General features: G+C 41.2%; 1 protein-coding gene across 1 annotated transcript in view; it reads right to left on the bottom strand.

Annotated features, from left to right (window-relative positions):
• VPS8 (VPS8, CORVET complex subunit) overlaps positions 1–21,048 on the bottom strand; it is a 172,788-nt gene that overhangs the window by 16,105 nt on the left and 135,635 nt on the right. Inside the window, exons 44-46 of the mRNA XM_018565944.1 lie at positions 20,061–20,229; positions 4,779–4,785; positions 4,460–4,484 (exon numbers count right to left, since the gene is read on the bottom strand). Coding sequence (XP_018421446.1) covers positions 4,460–4,484; positions 4,779–4,785; positions 20,061–20,229 — 201 coding nt within the window. The remainder of the gene's footprint in view (positions 1–4,459; positions 4,485–4,778; positions 4,786–20,060; positions 20,230–21,048) is intronic.

The following is a 21,048-nucleotide window of genomic DNA, read 5'->3' as shown; positions in this document are numbered from 1 at the left end:
CTGGTGTGAGACACATATCTGAGGTACTTCTACGGTTATCTATGCTGAAAGGTTACTTCTCATGCAGATATAGGGGTGGACTTATGTAGCTAACCAAATAATACAGCTGTGCACGTTAATCTCAGCACTACCCCAGGCATGCATCCATGGGTCTTTCCAAAGTTTTAACAAATATAGGAACATAACACAACAGCATAGTGTGCAGTGCTTGACAGCTTGGCTCATGTATCTTGAAACCTAATTTACACATTCATGTGACCTATAGTGCAAAATATATATTTAAGCTCACCTTTCTTGCAGACTCCTCTTTGGATGGATGTGCTAAAGCAGACCTCACCTGCATTAACATAAATATTTATTGATTAACAAATGAAGAGAAAGGACACAGAAAGAGGCAAAAACTTTACAATGCAGCTTTTGTATACATATAGTGAAATCATTGTGTGGACAGATCCAAAAATCAGCTTATCTGTTTTTACTAGTACCTCACGTCAGTGTCGTCCCGAGTTCTAAATGGATTCAATTACTATTCATGGGCATGAAGCATATTTTAGGCTACTTGACTGAAAGGTGACAAAGTTTTCTTATAATATCATGTTTATATGTATCTACCCTTATCTGGGTGACCAATAACGATCATCAAGAGAATTCTTTTTTTTAGTATTGATTGCTCATTCAAGCCACCCCACAACTTCACCCATATAAAGACGCTAGGTCCTCATCCTCACATTATCAGTTCATTTTCTTAGCATTAACTTGTATTGATGTATACTGATGTATTGATGAACTATTTGGTTATTACACACAGATGCAGGTCCAAGACTTCAAACGTTCTATCCCAAATTCTTTCATAGACACTATAAGCATTTATTTAACACCAACATGAATAAAAACACAGAAGAACCCTGATTTTACCTAAGGATGTATGGTATTTGGTTTGCTGACCAGACTCAGGACCTTAAGCTTGCCATACACGGCTTGAAGTTTGACTCCTGCTAAGGCCCCATTCACACTTGGCGATTCGCAAATCGCACGTTTGTCGCGCGATTTGCATTTTGCGCGATATTGCATCAAAAAGCATTGAATCGCGGCAAAATCCGCTCCAAAAAGGGTCCTGCTGTAGCGACACACGACCCGCGACAGCAGGCCCCTTGCCCCATTGCAAAGCATTGAAGAGCGATATCGCACGGTAAATAGCCGCGATATCGCGGGAATTACCGCGCGATAAATCGCTCAATGTGAATGGGGCCTTAAGTGGCCAAAATTCAAGATGTGGGTGACCCTGTCAGCACCAACCAACTCACCAAACTGATTTTAAAAAAACAAGAGACTGAGTGGAGACCTGTCAGATGAACAGCCACTGCATCCAATCCTATACAATCGCTGTTCATGTATTCAGACAGCTGCGGGTTCTGGCTGTCTAAATACCATAGCTGGCAGGGAAGATTCCTCCATACAAACTGTTTAGCAAAGATGGGGGAATATATTAGCTCTTTCTTGTTCAGCCCACAAACAAACAAGATAAATCTATTTGTCTATGGCTAGCTTTAGGTGCCTTTGTAGGAACCCTACAAACTATTTATTCCTTGCCATATGTATGTCTAAAACTGGCCTGTTTTACCCTGACCCAATAAACATTTACATGTAGACTGGGGTATTTTTGTCCATGGCCTGCTATATTGTTTGCACTGGCAGTCAAGTTCTTAGCATTAACCATTAAACACTCCTAATATTACAGGAAGAAATCTAGAACTAGATGAGCTTGGGTGACATTCTCATTCATTACAACCCCATGGGTGTAATTACAAATCTATTTACAAGGATGCAGAATATATGGGTTACAGTAAAGCCCTGTTATGTAATATACCTTCTTATGAGCAAAAGAAAGACAGAAAAAAAAGAAAAGAAGCTCCAAGCTCACTCCTGTGATGGCGCGGGGAGATGTAGTAAGGAGAAGCAGGTGGGGGGATGACAGCCGCCGACAGACAGACCCGATCTCAGAAGCAAGTTGCTGGAAGACTGCTCAGGTAAGCCTGCACTTCCCTCCCCCCCACATGGTGCTCTATAATGTATTGCTGGGATTTGTATTCCCATGTATAATATACAGCACAATGTACCATCAGCTATAGAGGAATACAAATCCCAGCAATAGTACATTATACAGTGGTGCAATGCCGAATACCACTAGCTATAGAGGACTACAAATCCCAGCAATAGTACATTATACAGTGGTGCAATGCCGAATACCACTAGCTATAGAGGACTACAAATCCCAGCAATAGTACATTATACAGTGGTGCAATGCCGAATACCACTAGCTATAGAGGACTACAAATCCCAGCAATAGTACATTATACAGTGGTGCAATGCCGAATACCACTAGCTATAGAGGACTACAAAACCCAGCAACAGTACATTAGACAGCGCAATGCAGAAGACCGCCAGCTATAATGTACTATTGCTGGGATTTGTTGTTTTTATAATATATGTAATATTATGTAATATTTCACTATATTGCACACAGCACTTTTTTTTTTTACTTTTTTACTTCCACCGCTCCAAGCTTGCTCCTGTGATGGACTGCAATCTCAATACAAACTAGTAGTCCCATCACTGGAGCCATTTTTTAAAATTTATTTTATTGTTTATCCGATTAGCCGCTTAATCAAACTTAATAATCGGCTAACTAATCGATTTTGAAAATAATCGTTAGCTGCAGCTCTAAACATGAGCTTGTAGTCCATCACTAGAGTGAGCTTGGAGTGGTGGCTACTTTACAACACACACATGGGCCATGGGGAACAAAAGTAGCCACCCTACAGAAGGAAGGACAGTGTCGGCACCAATTCAGAGATGATTTGAGGATTTACAGCTGAGTGATACACAAATAATCTACATTTTTGTTAATACAGGGTACTTGAATGCATTTTTAAGAATTAACCCTGAGTTTAGTGTCGCTTTGAGATTTACTGCTTTATACAAATAATCCATTTTCTAGAGTTATTAACAAAAAACCATTAAGCACCATGTTACAATTTGAGAATATTTCTTACCAAAGCCCCTTAACCAGAGCTACTTTACTCAACATTCAACTAGACTTGTGTAGACCCTAAAATGTGATATATGCTAGCCTGGAAGAGAGGCCTAAAGGATTTAACTATGAACACACCACACTTAGCAGATGAGGCCTTCAAATCTGCTGATGGACCCACCTCTTGCTGCACAGGACATATTTCGGTCCACAAAAATACATAAGATGATTTAGATGATGATAAGATGATTTATTTAACATGCTTTACAGTCTCCTCAGCAACAGGTTCAAATGGTGGCACAGTCTCATTCTGGTATAAAATCATGAAATTGCTATCCATCAAATTTAACAGGGCCTTCTGTAAATTACCAACCGTCCTTCTAGGCAACAAATGTCAATAACCCCAGCAATAAGCTAACATAATATGCCATGACTGGCAAGAATTCATACTGCCACCATGAGAAAATCCCCAACCCTTTCCATCTGTACCACCATTCATAAGGACTGCCAAGCCACATGGTATTGCAGGGAAAACTGAACCTTTGTCATGCCCCCCCGATCTTGTGACAAAGGTCTAAATGTGAGTTCAGAGTAAGCTGTAGTTAAACAACTCTGACGTCAATTGATATTTATGTATCGCTCAACATTTGCCTGCAAATACTTACTTGTTGACTTTTAATGTAAGTCATGGTTATGAATACTGCATCTCCTTTGCAGGGAAACATTTAATACTGTACTAATGTTTGTATAACTATCCAATTCTTAATAAAAAAATTTTTTTTGTGACAAAACAATCCAGCTCTGCTTTATTGACTTTTTGCATTATATACTGTCCATTGTGCACACACAACTTGATCTCTGCAAAAATAATTATAACAAAATAGGACTGGATGAAAAACTAAAATCTGACAGCTGAATTTCAGAGGTAGGTAATATTTAGCAATCATTAGTACTAGAAGTGCACCGAAATGAGAATTTCAAAACCGAAAAAAAACGAAATAAAAAAAACGTCAAGCCGAAACTGAAAATGTTTTTTTCCTAACCTTTTCAAATATTTAATTTTTTACATTTTTTTTACATTTTATTTTTATTTATTTATTTTCATTAATGAATGAACAGGAAGTAAACAGTAAACATATTCTGTCCCCAATTATTTACAAACAGTCAGTGATCACTGAGTGCCTGTACCCGCTCTCCTACCTTGATTAGCTGTCACAGGAGGCTGAACATGGGGTGTAGGGAGGAGATGTCGATCTCCTCTGACAGCTGACTCCTCCCCTGCACCTCTGACCTGGCTTCCTGTAACACCTTACAGCTGTTTCCGCCCCCACACCGCTGCTCTCATCTGTCACAGGAGGCTGGGCGGAGCAGTGCGGGAGGAGAGCTCAGCCTCCTGTGACAGCACTGCATCTGTCTCCGCCCCCACACGGATCTCCAGATCTGTGACAGGAGGCTGAGCGGTGCGGGAGGAGAGACGCCGGCCACTCACAGCATTCTCCTCCGGCTCGGCCTCCTGTGACAGTTTCTCTCCTACCCGCTGGACGCTGCGCCTGAGGGAAGGAGAGAAACTATGGATGCACCGTTATTTGGGCCGCAAGATGGCATTTTGCCAAAAGTGCAATTTTCGGCTGATACGTTTCGGCAGGTGAAATTTCGGTGTACCCCATACTTAAGGTGCCCATGTACTGGTCGAATTTCGGACCGTTTTTAATGCTGGCGGCACCTATCAGAATACAATGTACACAACGGGATTCCTCGATCAACACACTGTTTGTGTTGACGGAGGAATCGCGTCAATTTTTTTCGTTCAGCCCACGGCACAGGTCGTGTATACACGCCCAGTTACATCCAAGAAGCTCCCGGCAGGCCGTGTATACACAGCGGCTGGCCGGGAGGTAGTTAAACAAAAAAAAATTGATAGGTGTATGGCCAGGATTAGCCAGTTTACCATCTGATCTTGTATAACCCCCAACAGGAAGATAATCCATAATCTATCTTTACTAGAGTTACAAATGAATGAACGAATCACATTTTGCTTGTTATTTTAGCGAACTATGCTCAATATGTGCTGTTTCTTGACAAACTGCAGACAACCGAATATCAAAACATCACGGTCTGTAGTTAAGTGTGCAACCCCTATTTACATTTCCCAAGGTAACAGTAATAGTTTCTCTGGTATGGTTTAATGTTCTAAATTTTGTCAGCACACATTTAAAAAAACTGTGAAAAATACATAATTTGCGTTTGAAAGGTGTCAATGAAATTATTAAGCGCAGCCTAAATGAAGATGTATGAAAATCTAGCATTATAAGAAGGTGAGACAAGCAATTCTCACAGTACTGTACTCAGCTGATCGTGACAGAACAAATTAACACTCTCCTTGCTGGATGTAAATACTTGCCATTTTGTGCATAAACGTGTGAAATGAATGGGATCATGAAGTGTTTAATTCAGTAAGTGGAGTGGAAAAAGATAAGAGTCTCTGTGATTGTATCAGGATGAAATAAGAACTCAGCACTGACTTTGATAGCTGTGTTTTGCATCACCAAAACATGTTTTAGTTTTTAAAAGGTTGGGGAAGGGTTCTATCATCTGTCAGATTTTTTTATTGCTGTCTGTATACAAGTTGTGGCTACTCCTTCTGACTTGCTGTGACAGTAAGTGAAGGTGAAACTCCTGTTTAAAATAAATAATACAAAAAAATCCAGGCATGTTGGTAATGTAAAAAAGCAGCTCTTCATTCAAAGCACTTCCTGTAATTACAGGCTGTAATAGACACACCCCCTGGGGTGCATTACCACTTTTGCCAGTTCTTCAGCTATATGCCAGATGGAGGTTTGGGTGGTGTGTAAGCTGTCAAATATCATAGTGTGCACGGGGGAAGCGGCCAGACAAAAAATGTGGATGATATGGGAACTGTCAGGAGAACATTGCATGGATGGTGGGGGGAGTTGTCAGAGAACATAGTGTGGATGGTGGAAAAGCTGTCAGGCAACATAGCGTGGATGGTTGGCAACTGTCAAAACACATAGTGTGGATGGTGGGTCAGCTGCCTGAGAACATAGTGTGGATGGTGGGCCAGCTGCCAGAGAACATACCGTGGATGGTGGGGGATCTGTGAAAGGACATAGTGTGGATGGTGGGTCAGCTGTAAGAGAACATAGTGTGAATGGTGGGGGAACAGTCAAACAACATAACGTGGATGGCGGGGGAGCTTTTAAAGAATATAGTGTAGATCGTGGGAGAACTATAGAGAACATAGCATGGATGGTGAGGGATCTGTCAAAGGACATAGTGTGGATGGTGGGAGAACTGTAGAGAACATAGCATGGATGGTGGGGGAGCTGCCAAAGAACCAAGTGTGGATGGTTGGTCAGCTGTTAAAGAGCATAGCGTTGATGGTGGAGGAGCTGTCAGAGAACATAGTCTGGATAAGGGGACAACTGTAAGGAAATAATAGTGTGGATGGTGGGAGAGCTGTCAATACAAATAGTGTGGATGGTGGGAGAGCTGTCAGAGAACATAGTGTGGATAAGGGGACAGCTGTCCGAGAAAAAAGCTGTGGACACTGCTGTGGGAAAAACGTGGGGGGAACATACATACAGTACATACTAATAACATAATGGGGGAAATTAACATAGCTTCCTGTGTCATTATAGTGGCACAGGAAACTGTAATGAGTAGTGTGTGCCATAGTAACAAAGCAGATAGACCTCTATTAGGTCTATCTGAGCCACTCATGCCAGTGTCCATTTTAGAGTGAAACAGAAACTGGCATGGATTTGTTGCTAATTAGCAAAGATATCACAGCAGTTTTTAGACTGGCAGACAGCTCAAATACCTCTCTCTGCCTGGACAGTGAACAGAGTACAGGGGCAAAGCCTGCAGATAGGCTGGGGCAGCTCAGTATATGCAGGGTTACAGCCTTCCTCTGCACACCTGCTCTCAGCTGAGGAAGGGGGAAGGCGGTCAGCGGTGCAGATACGGCTAAGAAAATGGGGCAGATTGCTCCTAATTAACAAGGGGACCTGCTCCATCTTTGTTATTTTGAGCAGGATCTATACCATTTTCTTTGTTTAGAAAAGCGAATCAGGCTTTATGCCTGTGCCACTCTTTGTTAATTCCCCCAAATGTCTCTACTAGGGTGTGGGCACTACTGAGTGAACAATAAACAGTCAGTGCTGGAGACCTTTTAGCAATGCAGTGTAATTTTTTGGAAAGATTCAGATCTGACAAAAGCTTTACTTTTAAATTATTTCCTAGTAGTACAATCCTACATCTATGGAAAAGGAACATTATAATCTGTATATACCATAGAGGTAAACGACTGATACTCAACAGTCTTGTGACCAGCTGGAGACAGAAACAAAACTTAGAGGTTCTAACCCCTCCATACACTGTCCAAAACAAACACAAAAGTTTTGGCAAGAATCTACTTGTCTCAAGTACTAGGAAATAATCATGAATTACCTAAGACAGTCTAAAATGATTTTCCACATAAGCTCTGATAAAACAAAACAAAAATAAAACTGTATGTGAGAGATTTTTCTGAATTTTGGAAAACTGCAAAGAACCTGTTTTTTTTTTTGTTTAATAAAAATAGAAGTCCTTTTTGTGGGCGACAACTTCTCCAAGTCATTGTGACCAAGTTATAGTGCCCACCGATATAAAAAAAATACTTTTCATCTTTGTATAGTGTAACATAAAATCCCATTATTTTAAGCCCAAAATCCCATTCCATTTTCTTTAAGGCATATATCAACAGAGAGAATGCTATTAAATGTACACATTTTTTAAATATCTCGTTCAGAAACAGAAAACATTCACAAAAACTGACTGTCAGGCCCCAAGTGAGGGGAATTTAGTTTTTTTTACATTACTGCTGAATGCTGGACCAGACAAATGGCTAAGCTTTTGTTGTTCAACCTCCAGGCAAAGCTTGTGGACTTGACCTAAAATTGGGCCACAGGAAAAAGCTCTTGAGAAATGAATCTGCCAGGCAGGAGGTCATGTTCTGACGAAGGGGGCGTGACCCCGGAAACGCGTCATCGAAGGAGTCCTGTGCTGTTATACAGGCGTCTGTGCAGCCGTTTTTAGATGTCGTCCAGGCTTGCCTATTATGCTTTTATTTTGATTCACCTTTGCGAGTATGATTTTACTCTGTACTTCAATTTTTATCATTAAAAACTATCTACACTAGGGTGGGCGCCCTTCTCTTTTGTTTTCTCCCATAGTGTTGCAGCTTCCCAGGCTGAAGTGGGGCAGCACCCCTAGTAATCCTCGCTTGCATATACCTATCATTTGTTGGTCAACTTTTGGCTCTTCAGATTCGTTTTCACTGTTTGCAATCGTCCATCAGGGTGTTTTAGCTGCTTCTTCACTGACCCAGCTTGCTGCCTACTAAAGCTCATTGCACTAACACACGTGAGAAAGGGGAATTCAGCAGATTACAACACACTTCTGTGCCGATTAAGCCCCCAGAGATGAGCTGTAGATACAGACACACTTCTGTGCCGATTAAGCCCTCAGAGATTAGCTGCAGTGCTTACCCTCTCTACATTAGAGCCTGTGTTCAGCAAAAGAGTATGTGGGTGGTAGGCTTTACTATCTTCAAATTGTGTCTGTGGAGAGGAAGCTAAAACACTCGCGTTCATGAACCCTTACATACAGTATATACAATATGCGTTACCAAAAGCTGCAATTTGGTTACACAGTAACCTTTTCTTTCTTCTTTTTGGTTAAAATTATATCTAACATTTTTTTAATATGTTGCAGTTTATCAGTTCTAGATGTTGTGACTGCATTAGTTTTCACTTTTCAGGTTAAGAACCTTATCTCTAATGTCTAACCTATTAGTCCCATCAATCCACAATGTAATGGAAATGAACAAAAGGCAGACATGTTTGAAGTGCAGTCTGTATGACAACCATGGCTGGTTGCCATACAAATTGGCTCAAAGATCCTGGGTACCTGCTCGAGAGGTTGTCCTGGCATGTTCAATAATCTCTGGAGGTTTTTTATTAAGGACTATTGGAGGGAAATCCTTAGACGTATCCACAGAATTACTACAGCATATCCTCTCTTTGACTCATACACAATGTTTTAACTCTACTAAAAGAGATCTTTGATCCTATACATGTTAAAAATGCCTAAAACCCTAATTCCCAAATACTGGAGGCTGACCTTAGCATCCCCTTTGAGGAAGTTGCTGTTGAGTGTGGACAATGTAATGTTAATAGACGAACTTTGGGCTGTTGGCTTGGTTTTAAAACCTCTACTTCCTTTACCAACTTAATGCCAGGTTAATTATTTTCTGTTAGAGTAATCCCCAATGGTTTTGATCCACTCTTTTTTTACTATTACAACAGGATGGACAAATATGCCTGTTGCTCAAAATGCTCCATCATCAATAACTTCTTACTATTGAATTTCTTTATGATTATGACTGGTGTGCACTACAACAGGCATTAAGATTTCCACCCCCTCGCAATTGGCGAGTGAAAATTGCATGGGGGCGAGAGGAATGGCATCGAGGGGGTGCGACGCCAGTGGGTTCAGGGATTGGGACACTACCGCCGCGGCAATCGTTAGCTTCTATTCTCTCTTCTCCTCCTCTATAGCTGCAGCTACAGAGTGGCCGAGGAGGAGAAGAGAGAATAGAAGCTAACGATCGCCGTGGCGGAAGTGTCCCATCCCTGGTCCCGCTGGCGGCGCACCTCTATGATATTCAGTTCAGCTGTCTTCCCTGCGGCTGTCTTCTGCAGCTTCCTCCGCCCACCTCAGCTGCCATAGGTTGGGAGGAAGACTGCAGAGACAGTGAGACACCCGGCCAGAAATGTATGCAGTGCGGGAAAAGAAAGTTTGATCTCCCTACATTCAGGATTTCTAAACCGCCCCCCCCCCACTCACCACCACCACCATCACCAGGAGAAAGAAGAGGGCACCTGAATACCATCAGCTATCGTGCACTGTAAGTCCCTTTTCTTTCTTCCTTACATCCTTACATCGCTGACCTCTGCGCTGTGCATCACAGTGACCTCTGCGCGCCACACTGACCTCTGCGCGTCACACTGACCTCTGCGCTGTGCGTCACACTGACCTTTGCGCTGTGCGTCACACTTACCTCTCTACTGTGCGTCACACTTACCTCTGTACTGCTGATCTCTGCAGTGTGCGTCACACCGCTGGCCTCTGTATTCGGCATTGCACCACTGACTTCTGTACTGTGCGGAGTTACTGATCCGCTGAACTGGCAGATTTAAGTCCGGGGCACGGTAGGGGTATGGTGGGGCAACTGGTGGAGAGTAACTTTTACATTCACCAAGATGGACCACATTTAGGGGGTTATTCACTATTGAGCCAAAGGTTACAGCAGTAGCTTCGGCTGATCCTTCGGCTCTCTTCGGCCGCCGAAGCCCTTCGCTTCAGTCGAACTAAAGAGCTGCTGTACGGGCGCATACTGCTGCCGAAGGCGGCCGAGTGGCTCAGCCGAGCCTAAGGCATATGCTTTGGCTTGACTGAGCCGAACTGACAGCCGAAGCGGGGCAAAAGGCCTGTCGAATGCTGGCCGTTCTCCCCGCAAATGACAGCTGGGCAGAGCCAGCTGTGATCTCATGGCTAGCTCCGCCCAGTTGTCATGACAGATCAGTGTCCCCAAATGACCTGGGGATGCTGATCTGTCATTGAACAACAACAACTGGGCGGAGCCGGCTGTGACGTCACAGCCGGCTCCGCCCAGTTGTCATGACAGATCAGTGTGCCCAAATGACCTGGGGATGCTGATCTGTCATTGAACAACAACAACTGGGCGGAGCCGGCTGTGACGTCACAGCCGGATCCACCCAGTTGTTATTCATTTTTAAAATAATTTTTGTAATTTTTTTTTTAAACATTCTTTGCACTTCTTTTATATTCCGCTCGGCAGCATTCGGCTATTATAGGGGTGAATAGGGGTGAACGGCAGCAACTTCGCTGCCGGAGCTTCGGCTCGGCCGATCCAGATGTCCTTCTGACTTCGGCTCAGCTGATGTATGGCTGAAATCAGTCGTACTGAACCAGAGTGAATAGCCGAACGTCGTCGCCTTCGGCAGCTGAGTGAATAACCCTGTTAACAAACAACCTACATATGTTGATTTTCCAAGAACATGACTAGAAGTTTGAAAGCTGTGAAAGACTCCATTCTAAATGACTGAAAATATATCCCACTGATCATTTTCATGTATAAATGCTGGGCTATATTTGCAACACTCTGCTTTCAACTAAAGAAGCCATCGGGATGAGTCTTGAAAAAATTTCAACGTTACAAAGACAAGTCCAGCTGGATTCTGTACCAATGACCTGGACAAATGAAAACCCACACAGACATTTGCACAAGTGGCTTTGTGCATCACTGGCTATGGGGTAATACAATTGCCTTTTAACACATGAAGCACTTTGCTAATAAGAGCTAATGTATATAGGTTTATGAACTGTACACTAGCTTGATATTAATTTTTGCTCTGATTTTATTCCTCCACACAAATTAACGCAAATGCATAGAAAATGCATGGTTAAACACATGTAAAGTGCTTCAACAGCCATACGCATTAGCCCTAAACCTGCAGCACCTTCAACCACAGATTCTTCTACAAATAAGCAAAATGATTGTTAAAAAGAAAAAAACCTAACACTACAGACTTGCTTTCATAGCAATCTGGCACAGGTGTCTGAATCGTATACTCATTGACTGTGTCCTAATTATTCGCCAAATGTTGTTTATAACCGGATACATCATTATGCAACTAGCCAGATGGGCCTTTAAAAGGAAGCATTTTCTTCTGTATTGGAATCCATTTCAGATGTATAAACTGGTACTTTTCTAGCTATACTAACAGTAGTCTTGCTATCATTGCTCGGCACAAGCTCCTTTGATTTCATTACATGCACAGTCTACAAACTATTGCCTAGTATTTCACGTTTTTCCACCGTGACCGTGATATTTCACATACTGAGCTTGCTAACTGTATAATCCTAAACACTAATTAGCCCAAATATGTACATGATCTGAATGAGTGAAACTAGATGAAATTAAAGTGTATCTGTAGCCAAAACTTTTATTTTTGAGTCTTGGATGGAGTAGGAATTATTTAAAACACCTGTTTTTTCTATTCATTCTGTCCTATTGGATAATTGTCTAAGGCAGACAACAGGAACTAAGGAAATACCTCCAAAGTGAGGCAAAACCTCTTAAATAACAGTTACTGAAAGAGACGTTCTCATGAGAATATTTTCTCTCACCTGTGACAATTGTAACAAAAATGGAGAACTATGGGGTAAGTGTTTTTCCCCATAGTTCTCCTAAGGGTCATGGGAGGACACAAACTAGCATTCTCCCGTGACCCAAAGCTCAGTATACCGCGAGCTACAGCTTGCCGTATACCGAGACCACCGCAGCCAGGACGGATCCCGACATTACTGTCGAAATCCACCCGGCTGCGTGATTGACAGCTATCTAGAGGCAGAGCCAGCTGTACCTGCCCCCTTCCCCGTCCGTTCCGCCAGTCAGCGCTGGAGGATCGGACAGGGAAGGGGGAATCCCTGCAGGGAGCCGTGAGTGACAGTCACCGCTCTCTGCAGGGACATAATCGAGAAGTGAGCGAGCGATGGTATGTATTCGCTCACTTCCTGATCTATTGAGCCGATCTGTGACAGTTTCATTGTCACACGTCGGCTCGAACAAAGAGGATGAGCGATTTTCACTCACCTCATAGTTCTCCTTTAATGTTTGTATCCTCGCTGGGGAGATTGACCTTTTGTCACCAAGACAATGGTGCAAAACTCAAATACAGATACCACAAGAATAGTAGTTAAAGGAAAACCCTTCTATTTGGGACACCTATTTGAGTGACAACTGTCCAACAAGGAAATGTTCCCTCACAGTTCAATAACAATTTAATAAAATATTTACAATAGCCTATATGTGGGTGACTCTATACCTTCAATATGATTACCAGAATGACCAGGACATATATGGCTGTATTTACTACAATGGCTCCCCTGATTGAAAGGGTGGTTATAACTAGGGATGTCCCGATGCCACTTTTTCAGGCCCAAGTACAAGTACAAATACATCCCCTCATGTACTTGCCGATACCAATTACCGATACTTTTTCTTAAAGGGACAGGTGACTTTAAATGATCCATAGTACAACTACATGTTATGTACTATGGATCATGGTTTAACCTATTCATGTTAGCAGGGGAGAATTGTAACTCTATTGCTGGAGTGTAGTGGAGGTGTGTGCTGTATATATGTACTACATATACATTACACACGTCCAGTACACTATAGCAATAGATTTACAGCCAGCCCCGTCCCAGCTTCCCTCACTCACAGTTTCACTCCGATCCCTGTTGCCTCACGCGGTGCCTCTTTTTTTTTTCATCTGGCAGTCTCCGGCCACCTAAATTAGGACCCGGAGACTGCCAGATGACCCCGCTTGGAGCGCCGCCCACCAGAGCAGCAGTGACGCGACGCTCGGCGAGGTAAGTAAGAAGAAAAAAAAAAACATAGCGCAAGCTTCGGGGCATTTTGACAAGTAAAAGTTCTTGTCAAAATGCACTGTATCGGGCCCGATTCCGATGCTAGCATCGGTATCGGGACATCCCTAGTTATAACCAAACATTAGCATTTACAAATTATAATAACTGTTCTCTGTGACTAAAGTCAGCAAAAAATGTAGTGAGAAAAGGGAGCAGAGGCTGATAAAGGGGTTCAGAAGGCTCTTTATAGTTCAGGCAACATGAAGTCACTTCCCCTTTTTCATTTGGTGGTCTGTACAGTTAACAAATATGAACCCTAATAAACAACTTCTCCTTTTCACCCTTTGGTCTGTTTAATATACCACTGAAATTGTGTCTGTATATCTGTTTTATAAGTGCCCAAAATACACGTTGAAAAGCCATTATAAGAAAAGTAATGGTGAAAAACACAATTCTGGGTTAAACTAATTAATTTTGGCATTTACATACTTAATATTCTGCATAACTTGGGCATGGCAAGAGTTCTCATCTCAAAAAGTTGGGATGTATGCCAACTCTTCTCTCATCTGATGGTTGCAGCTTCACTTCCCTGAAGCTTTGCTTTGTTTTTGCTATACATCACGAGTTAATGTGTCCGATTCCTGTAAAGCACAGTTTGTTTGGAACATGGCTTGCTTTTGGGCTAATGAGTTTGCCTTCTGCTTCTTAAATACAAGGGTCCCAGTGTTGTTTATATGGAGGGTAGTGCTTATGCATGCGATTTCATTGCAGGTTCAGGTGCAATGAGAATCTTCTTAATCCTGTAAAATACTAATAAATCCCTTTATAAAGCGAAGTCAGTCATGTTTAGAAGATAGCTCCCTAGAGGATCAGAACGTTGCAAAGGACCAGTACTTTTATATCTAAATTTGAGCAGGTTATTAATAGGTCTGAGGTATAAACCGCAATGTTTTAACTGATGCCTTTTTTAAAATTAGCAGTGAATATTTAATTAAAAGAAAACAGAATGACACCCATATGTTATACATGTACTCCGCACAATCTGTCATTAATTTTTCAGCAATTGCCTTAGTGCCACCTAGAGTTCTGTGTGTAGACATAAGCCAGCACTGCAGTTCTGGCCCAATGATATAAAACAATCTTTTCAGCTTGTCTGACTATATAATTTTAAAGCCTTCTCTGTAATATGTGAGTATAAGCCGAGGGGGGGCACTTTTCAGCCAAAAAAATGGGCTGAAAATCTCGGCTTATACTCGAGTATATACGGTAAATGAAACAAGAGAGTGAGACCTCCAGGTAATGTTCACAACACGTGGATGGCGTTGATACAAATGCAAAGGTCTTACCATTAAAATTCTCTAAAGATTTAAAAAGCCACCAATGAATGACTTCATAGCCACTTACTCAAAAAGAGACACAAGTGCTTTGTGGACCTATCATTTCACGGATAACAGTACTTATAGGAAGTAGAAGACTTTTGGGGGTTGCTAGGGTGTGTTTTTTAAAGAAAATCTGTATTAAAAAAGCACCGATAGTATCCGACTCTGCGCCATATTTCCTAACAAGAGATGCAAAGCACAGCTGACCACTGTAAGGGATGTGGTGCAAAGTTTTGAAATGACAATAGATGCAAAACCCAGTGGTCCACTGATAGACATGGAGCAGAACGGAGCAGTGACAAAAGATGCAGAGCACAACAGGCCACTAATAGACATGCGCGATTCGTTTCGTTACGAATCGAAATTCGTACGAATTTTCCTGAAATTCCGAATTTCGGAGCATCCGAAATCCGAATGGCAGTTTCCGAATTATATCCGAAATACGAAATTCCGTTAACGAATTTCGGATCCGAATTTCTTTTCGGAAACAGGAACTAATATTACCCCTGTAAATGAGGTTGAACAACATGACAAGATTTTTTTTTAATCCGAGATACGGATCCGCTGCTGCTGATGCATTACAATACACAGGCAGGAAATACGAAATTCCGTTGACGTATTTTCGTTCCGTTACGAACATCCGTTATATTAAAGTTAAGAAGCAAAGTACATTTATATTGGAGTTGATGGTATTTTTTTTTTAAATACGGAATTCGGAATCCGTTAACGGAATTCGTATTTCGTTTTGGTTGACCAATCAGAGGTTCTCTTCTGCTGCTGAGAGTTGCATTACAAATACAGGCAGGAAATACGAAATTCCGTTGACGTATTTTCATTCCATTACGAACATTCCTTATATTGAAGGTAAAAAGCAAAGTACATTTATATTGGAGTTGATGGTAGTTTTTTTTTAAAGTCCGAAATACGGAATTCGGAATACGGAATCCGTTAACGGAATTCGTATTTCGTTTTGGTTGACCAATCAGAGGTTCTCTTCTGCTGCTGAGAGTTGCATTACAATACAGGCAGGAAATACGAAATTCCGTTGACGTATTTTCGTTCCGTTACGAACATTCGTTATATTGAAGTTAAAAAGCAAAATACCTTTGTTAATATATTGGAGTTGATTGATGGTAGTTTTTTTTTAATCCGAAATACGAAATTCGGATCCGGAATCCGTTAACGGAATTCGTATTTCGGATAAAAAAAACAACTACCACTCCAATATTAACAAAGGTATTTTGCTTTTTAACTTCATCATAACGAATGTTCGTAAAGTTACGAAAATATAACCGCCACTAACGAAAATTCGTATTTCGTACGAATCCGAATTGAGTTCAGTTACGAAATAACGGATATTCCGAAACGAAACAGAACAAATTTTTTGACGGCGCACAAGTCTAGCCACTAATAGAAGATATGGAGGAGAAGGGGGCAGTGACAAGAGATGCAGAGCACAACTGCAAAGCAGTGGGGCACTGATAAGATATATGGAACAGGGTGAGGCAGTGACAAGAGATGCAGAGAACATGGGGCAGTGTTAAAAGACACAGAGCAGGGTGAGGCAGTGACAAAAGATGCAAAGAACAGTGGGGCAATGAAAAGAGAGATGGAGCAGGGTGAGGAAGGGATAAGAGATGCAGTGCACAGCGGGTCAATGATAAGAGACACAGAGCAGGGTGAGGCAGTGACATAAAATGGAGGGGCAATGATAAGAGACAAGGTGCAGAGACAGCAGTGACAACAGACACAGAGGCAGTGGTGGAAGACAGAGCCATGCAGTGATAGGAGATGCAAAGCAAGGCAGTGATAAAAGAGAGACATGGAACAGGGAAGAAGAAATGTATGAAAGCAGGCTTTAGAGAAACCTGTCCCCAAAGCAACCAATATACAACTAATCTGTGCCTGTGCAATGTCTTCACAGGCAAGGGGCATGAAGCCGTGAAGTAATACTATGCCTGCCTCTATGTCAGAGGAATATGGCAGCATTTAGAAAACCATGGATATGAACAAGGGAGTGTTCAAAACATACAGCAGTACCTGGAATATAAATGAGAGTACGTTTGTACTAAAAATTGCACTTTTGTTATAAATGTTCTTTTTTGTACTGGTACAGATGTAGGTTCCACCTATTAATAATATTTACATCTTACACAGATCAATAGGGAACATGCCATCAATAAGAAATCACATTTGGTAATCTTTTTGTGTGACCTAGAGTGCAGGCAAAGATTACCTGCTCTTTGGCTATGAGCAGCATTGTGGACGTTTAATGTCATTAGAGACTGTGGAAAGAAATCTAGTGAAATATGAAGATCAGAAAAACAAAACTACTATGCAGTACTACCAAGGACCCAATGTCATCTCTTCAGGGAAGCCTATTCCACCTCAAAGTAACCACTCAACCATCATGTTCTCAAACAATTCATCCCTACACAGCTACCTCCTCATGTATCACTTGCCCCTCCCTTTCAAGTTGTAAGCCCTCCCGGGCAGGGCCCTCCTTACTGTTGTGTCTTGCATTGTATTGTAACTTTCATGTCTTCCTTATATTGTAAAGTGCTGTGCAAACTGTTGGCGCTATATACATCCTGTATAATAATATTTACTAACTAAACACAAGGAAAGTTGTTTTTCAACTTTCACACACATTGATGTGGTTACAGTATGATGAGCGCTTATGTAGAGTATATCTAAAAACATGTCCAAGGTTTAAGTGCAACCAATGTTGCCATCGGCCTACACTTACTATTACTATTCTACTATATTGTAGAAGATCTGATAATGTGTTAGACTGCAACTATTACAGATCATGTAAACTTTCTGGTATCTGTCAGACAGCCTTACACATTCAGTGAGCCTGTGACAATATAGCATTGTTATTATAAGACAAATATGCCCAAGTGCTACCAACTGCCTTATGTGCCATAATACTTGACCATCTGTTGCCCTGGATGCTGTAAAACATACAATTAGACATATGATAAACAACGATTTCCTAACAAAGAAAGCTCTGCAGTCATAATTCTAGAAAGCTTTCAATTTAATTTATCTAATTGATGTCTCCATGAAGAACAAAGAGCATTTTCTACCTTACCAGAAACATCAAGATGCTGGCTAATCCTAAAATACAAGAAGCTAATAATGAAATAGCAAATTTGCTGCATGACGAGCAGGATATATGCCAGCCAGTTCACAGTTGCCTTGGATGAGGATGTCACCCCCCACTATGTCCAAGAAAGGGGAAGAATGAAACATCTAGCAAACAGAACTACAAAATAAATATAATATAACTGTTAATTCTAAAGTTAATAGACAATAAAAGGGGCTCTCTATCTGAATAATACAAATTTCAAACAAGAGTTGATCTAAAACATGTCTAAAAGGTATATTCCTTATCAAAAGAAAATGAAGCCTGAAATACATTAGGAGAAACACAGCCTATCTACTCAACCCCCTCAGGACCGGAGCAATTTTTCACGCACATGTTAAAGTGGACCTTTACCCCCTTTGAAGCTCTGCATGCGGATATGAAATCATCTTACTGTCATTAGTTAAACAAACATATTTTTATTTTACTTGTAATTTATTTTTTTCTACTTCCTGGTCCACTTTGGCACAAATGATTTAATCATGTCCAAGTGTTGCATCCTGGGTAGTTTACATCAGCAGTGTATTGCTGGGAAATCTCATCTGTAATCTCATGAGATCTCAGGAGCATGGTCTCACGTCTTAGCCACTTGTGCCAGAGTTCGAGGAAGTAAAGGGAGATCTAGTAACCTGCCCTTAGTTAAAATGGCCACTGTTGGAAGAATGGGGAGGAAGAGAAGAATAAGGAAAGCAAAGAATAAAAAGCCTGCAATTATCTAGAACTATGTGATTGTAGATTGTCATTACTAAACATTACTAAAGGTGCCTTTGTTGTTATTTTGAAGATATGGCTAAAGTTCCTTAAATGTTGTGGCTGCATTCATTTTCTTTTTTCAGGTTTCTTTTCCTTCATTTTCACCTGGTGATCCAGCCAGTTAATAAAATAAAATATCCATGTAGATTATGCCCAAGGTGGGATTTGAATCCAAGTCTCAAAGCTAGAAGGCACATGTGCTAATGACCTAACTACAAGTAATCAAAGTGTATCTACATCCTAAAGCAAAAATTTAATATACACCGAGTGGCCAAAGTTTTATGACCACCTGACGTTTGTAGGCAAATTAGCTATAATTAGATATAATTTCGCGCTGAAGTTGCTAGAGGGCCAGACCATTATAAATAGGGAAGCAGGTTGTTTACCACGACAGTAGAAGTGATTTTTTTCTGAAGATATGGGTAAACAACGCAATTTAACAGCCTTTGAACGTGGGATGATTGTTGGCGCTCGGAGCCATGGAGCGAGTATCTGGCCACTCAGTGTATTCCAGCTTACTGATCCCTAGGCCCCATTCACACGGGGCATTCTGGGATTCCTGTGGCAGCATCTATCGAGCGTCCAGTGACAGTCATATATTTCAAAAAGCATGTAATCGTATCATATACGATTACATGCAGAATGACGCTTACAAATGCGGCTGCGGTCACCCGGTCATTTACTTCAATGGGTACAGTGGACGCATCGGAATTGGGTCATCTGGCATTCCTGCCACAAGAATTTGTGGGTTCTTGCCGCAAGAATGCCAGATTGCCCTGTGTGAACGAAGTCTTAAATGTGGTGGCTGCATTAGTTTTCTTTTACTTGGGTTTCTTTTCCTTCATTTTCACCTGTTGATCTAGCCAGTAAGTCTGTTATATTTCAGCTTCCTGTAACAATAACCAAGCTGTACAGCTTGTCAGCTTTTATCCATGTAAAACCTTTATCCCAAAAGGAAAAAAAGCAGTTGCTATAACTGCTTTAAAAAGTTTTAGCCAGAGTTTGGATATAATTTAATAGTGGCTCCACTTTATGGAGAAACAATGGAGCCACGCTAAGACAGGAAGTGTGCCACTGACCAAATCGCTAGGTGAAAAAAAAGCCTAGAAAAAGGAAAAGGAATGCAGCCAGCACATCTAAGGATTGGTAAGCTGCCATGTATTACATTTCTGTTTTTGGGTTTAGGTACACTTTAGGTAAACAGATACCCAAAATCATTTCTTACCTGAACTAAAGATGCTGTCCTCCCTCTCTTCATTTCAGCCACTGACTGGCAACCTTGCCGACCTTTACTGCTTGAATTACAGTGGTAACAGATCCAGTGGCTTTGTCCACCAGCTTCGACCTTACAGTCCTTTCCCATCAGGCAGAGGGAATGGTACAAGTGTCCACAGCTAAAGGACAGAAAGAGTTTCTAGTAAGTATACTCCTAAAGGTCAACAGCAAAAGTTACTCTGGTACATGAAGGAGAAATAAAAAAAAGATTCACAAGAAATAATTTGACTGCAGTAGTTAGGACAAAAGGGTCTCTTTCTTTTTTTACAACATCAATATGTATGAAGTGACACTGAATCCAGTCTGGGATGGCAATGCAGTGCCTGCTCGTATTATCTGGAAATATCTTTTGAACATCAATTGGCAAGCTATATAAATAATTGCAATTCCGTAGAATTACAAATAAACTGTACATAAAACGATAGACACAGACAAAATTAGCATAATATACATAGCGACATAAAGGTACAGATATTAAAGGATAAGTTCACCTTTTGCAAAAATGAAACGCATAATTAATAATATATATACAAACTTGCATTTCTTTATTTGCATTCAAGCCTGGAAAGCACTGCAATTGTGATCACTCAATCACAGCAACAAATCTCAGGCTTCTGCACATTTTCAAACTGGCAGAGCTCATACGGAGGTACGGTCCATTGCTCAGTGAACAGAGGTAACTACGACCTCCGAGAAAGCACATATGGGATATATTTCTAGAGAATGTGATGCAACATTATAATAAATTTTCCTAACTCATCAGCTTGGATAAAAAATATGCCACTGATATTTTTCCAACTTCATTGAAAGACTAGACTAGAGAAAAACTAAAAAGTTAGGAGGCATCTGTCATTTCTAAGGAGCAGTGGCTACGGGCTCCTGGGATTTGGGCATCCATGTTTTAATGTATGATTTGTTTTATAAATATATATCTATAT

This window comes from Nanorana parkeri, unplaced genomic scaffold (genome assembly GCF_000935625.1).
Source record: "Nanorana parkeri isolate BGI_ZX_2015 unplaced genomic scaffold, ASM93562v1 scaffold901, whole genome shotgun sequence".
NCBI lineage: Eukaryota > Metazoa > Chordata > Amphibia > Anura > Dicroglossidae > Nanorana > Nanorana parkeri.
This window is presented reverse-complemented; position numbering and strand designations above follow the sequence as displayed.